Here is a 3,968-nt window from a genome sequence, read left to right on the forward strand (position 1 = left end):
CGCTGTTGTTGAAAGTTGACGATGCGTATGGTTTGTGTGCGTGTACTTCTTGATGTGCGATTGATTCGTCAAAGACGACAGGTGTTTGAATGCTCAAGATTTCCTCCTCCATGGTACGTAGCATACAACGAAACAGCAGAATCGCAGTTTTATTTGTCGGAAATTCCTTTTCCAAAAGGTGTCAGCTTTAGACCCAGAGCTATCAGGAACTCTACGTTTCGACGTGTTAGCGGTTCGGGAATCGATCGATGACTGACTTGATCGGGACATGCTGACTTACTGATATAACTCTTTTTGGTCAATCTGTTATATACAATACCCATCTTTTATTGCGATTTGATGTGCAGTCTCACAGTTATAACTTCTCCGCGAAAATTAACCAGATCTCCGTCTTGATCGACTAACCGAAGCTGTACGTGTTCCATGGTCTTGACGGTGATCGGAAGGTAAATGACGTGCGACGGTACTTCCACGATCTTATATCCCGGTGGAACGATAGGGAAAAATTCGTGAATAGTATGCACTTTATGTCCATTGACGTAGGCACCCGTTGTAATGCTGCATTCGACTTGCAACGTGTTGACCTTGAGAATAGTTACAGGCATATCCGAATGGTGAGTTTGGTTAGCTGCTAATACGCGCGGTGTGAATCCGAGAAGCTGACCAATAGAATCCCCAGGTTCCAAATCTACGATATTGTTACATTTGATTTCACTGCGTAACGTATTATTGTTAGGCTTTATGCTGATTTCAATGCCGGTATTTTTTAACGCGTCTTGAACATACTTTTCAATATCCTCAATTTCGTAGCTGCCAGTGGATATAGTGACTACCTTGTCGGCTACGTAAATTTTATTGCGACCGACATCGACGTTGGGAATGGAATTGAAGGTTAACAGTTCAACGAGACCGAGAACATAATTTTTGTTCAGAGCAAGTTCGATCGGAGGAAAATATTGCGCTTCGAGAATCGACGACGTTCCCGATATCGTTAATGTAAACGAATCATCCATGACTGCGAGTGCTCGACTGACGTTATTAAATTACGTGTCATGTTTATATAGCTTATCGCTCAGAAATTTCAGACACAAGTGTCCGCAATCGAATGTACCGTATTCTTGATACCTTTCGTCGTTGTACTTGACGCTACCAACACCGAGATATTTCACGAGGTCTAACGGCGGTTGAAGATGACCGAAACTGTCGAAGTAAACTACATCGCTGCCGCGTTTCTTATACGCAACCCAGTGTGTCCCAGGACCATCTTTATTGTCGAGATTGACTACAGCTGTTTCGTTTTTACGCGGCCCGGTTTTGGGCATTTCGTTGCGCATAAAGACACCTCGGAAGTATGGAATTTTCATGATTTTTGCATACTTCAGCAAATCCCAGTTGGTCAACGCTCGGCGTGGCAGCTTGACATTTAGTTTTTTGAAAGATGAAGACTGAAACCCTTTTTGTAAGGTTTGAGATGGAGACCTTTACCTAAGGCGATCGCTTCCATCGTTTTGTTATGCGGTTTGCTTTCCTCCAATTCTCGTTTAGCCGCGCTTGCATCGTTTACAGCCTTTGCTATACCCGCAGTACCTCCCGCTAACGCACCCGTAGCGCTGAGACTGGCAAAAATAGGTATGAGAAAAGGTAAAAATCCTCCAACTTTTGAGGGTACCGGTAGAACGCGCGGTGATCGAACTTTATGTTTACCACCTTCTTTTTTCACAGCTTCTCGAGCACCTTTGAGTGCAGACTTGATGCTCGTTTTCGCGTCATAGCTTGGAATCATAGACTGTTTTGCCGCTCGTATGATTTTGTTCAAGAAAACGTTCTTAGGTTTTCGACACCCCATGCCTAACTTTGTTTTCACCTTCATCATGTTAGCTACAGCCCAAGCGGCTGCCTTCTCACCCAAATTTGCGTCCATTGCGAGGACCCGTTTCCAGGCTTTTTCGGCTAATATTTTATCCGCAACGCTTCTAGCTTTAAGGTTCTCACGATTTTTCGAATACGCTATATCGTGTTCCTCACACGCTGCATCGAGAGGATTGATACCGGAATCGCCTCTCGCGAGTCTTTTTGACAACTTGGTGCCAGGACCGCAGTACTGGTAACCGGGAACATGCAACTCGATCGGAAGTTTGTTGATAATGCTATTTACGAAACCTTTCCCACTTGATCGCTTTTTTGACGATCGCTTACGGTCACGTGTGTGCACAATCATGTCCGCTCCGCGACTGAGAGAAAGTTGTTATAAACGGTGCATTTATGGAAAAATCCAGCCAGTCACGTTTGAGATGAGGTTCGAGACACAATCGGCCAAGCTGCCCGTGATGAATTTTGACAAATTTACGCAGCAGAGTACAAAACGGAAAAAACGTAATGGCGAATTGTTGCCGAGTAGTGTACGTGCGGTATTCTGCGGACCATCCAACTGTGGCAAAACCAACGCATTATTTGCGCTTATAACGCATCCGAACGGCTTGAGGTTCGAAAACCTGTACGTTTACTCAAAATCTCTCAATCAGCCGAAATACAAGTTTCTGAATCAAGTGCTCGAAAATGTCGACGGTGTTGAGTATTACCCCTTTAACGAGCATGAGCACGTCATTGCACCGAACGAGACGCAACCTAACTCGATCATGATATTCGATGACGTAGCGTGCGAGAAGCAGGATAACATACGCGCGTACTTTTGTATGGGTAGACATCACGACGTAGACTGTTTCTATCTTTGTCAGACGTACGCTCGAATCCCTAAGCATCTCGTGCGTGACAACACCAACTTGCTGGTCTTATTCAAACAAGACGAGATGAATCTGAGACATGTGTACAACGATCATGTAAACACCGATATGTCGTACGTAGAGTTTAAAGACTTGTGTGCGGCGTGCTGGAACGGTGACAAATATGTCTTCGTAGTGATCGATAAGGATAGAGAGCTCGGTAATGGTCGGTATAGGAGAGGTTTTGACAATTTCATAAACACGACGAAAGAATAAAATACACGATCTTCGAAGACGACGGAACAGTAGCTTTCCAGAACTAGTTGTGTCAACATGCAGGAAATTCGTAAGGAAAAAGAAGTCTTGCATCGTATCGCTCAAGCGAGTAATGCGATTCGTCGTAAGCACAGAATCCTCAAGACGGGAAAAGAGTCGCTGCAGGAAACAATGAAGGATGTCTTCAAACCTGTGGTAACCCCGCTGCAGGAATTAGTCAATGTTTCTCGAGGCACGAAACTTGTCAAGGAAGAGGTGAAGGAAGAACTCAAAACTGAAACGAAGGATGAGCCGAAGAACGAAATGGAAGATTCTTTTGCAACTGCAGAGGAAGAGGATCAAACCGTCACGGAATCGTCGGTGAGATCAGAGGATGAATATCTTGAGATGCTCAACGATGAACAAAGACAGCAGGAGTTGGATACCGTGTACGGGGTACGGAGTCTTTCTACTGCCGGGCTGATGGTTGGTGATTCATCGATAAGCTTCGAGCGCGATTCCGTTCGCATAGGCAACACGCTCTATCCGAAAACTCAAGGACTGCTGGAGCTACTGTTTAAAAAGATGCCCAACAGCGCTCACGTTACCCGCAACGACAGGGAGAATTACAAAAATATCCTTCTCGCAACAGATGCTCACAGAAAGTACTATAGCGCCACCGAGCCTATCCGAAACGCTCAGAGCGTCAAATTCAAACATTTAATTGCTGAGCTGCTGAATATTTCTACGTCAGGCAAAGGCGTATCACCGTTGTCACAGATGTCGAAAGGTACGGGCAAAGGTGTTCTGCTACCTCAGGCTTGGGTTACTCGACAAGGTGTTAAAACAGATTATATTTTCTGGGACGACGCTAACGAGCTGGTGGAACGTCTTCGTTTACTCCTGGCATCTCAAGCAGCTGGGAATACAAGTCACAACAATGAAATTATGTCGATTCTGGAAGAATTGCGGGAAGCCGGAATCATTTATTAG

At 45.0% G+C, this 3,968-nt stretch overlaps 1 protein-coding gene across 1 annotated transcript; it reads left to right on the forward strand.

The window, feature by feature from the left end:
* The first annotated feature begins 3,053 nt into the window (after positions 1 to 3,053).
* Positions 3,054 to 3,968, forward strand: LOC124295558. Its single transcript, XM_046745979.1, has one exon. The coding sequence runs from the start codon at positions 3,054 to 3,056 to the stop codon at positions 3,966 to 3,968; it is 915 nt and encodes a 304-aa protein (XP_046601935.1).

Source organism: Neodiprion lecontei, chromosome 7 (assembly GCF_021901455.1).
Source record: "Neodiprion lecontei isolate iyNeoLeco1 chromosome 7, iyNeoLeco1.1, whole genome shotgun sequence".
In the NCBI taxonomy this organism is placed as follows: Eukaryota; Metazoa; Arthropoda; class Insecta; order Hymenoptera; family Diprionidae; genus Neodiprion; species Neodiprion lecontei.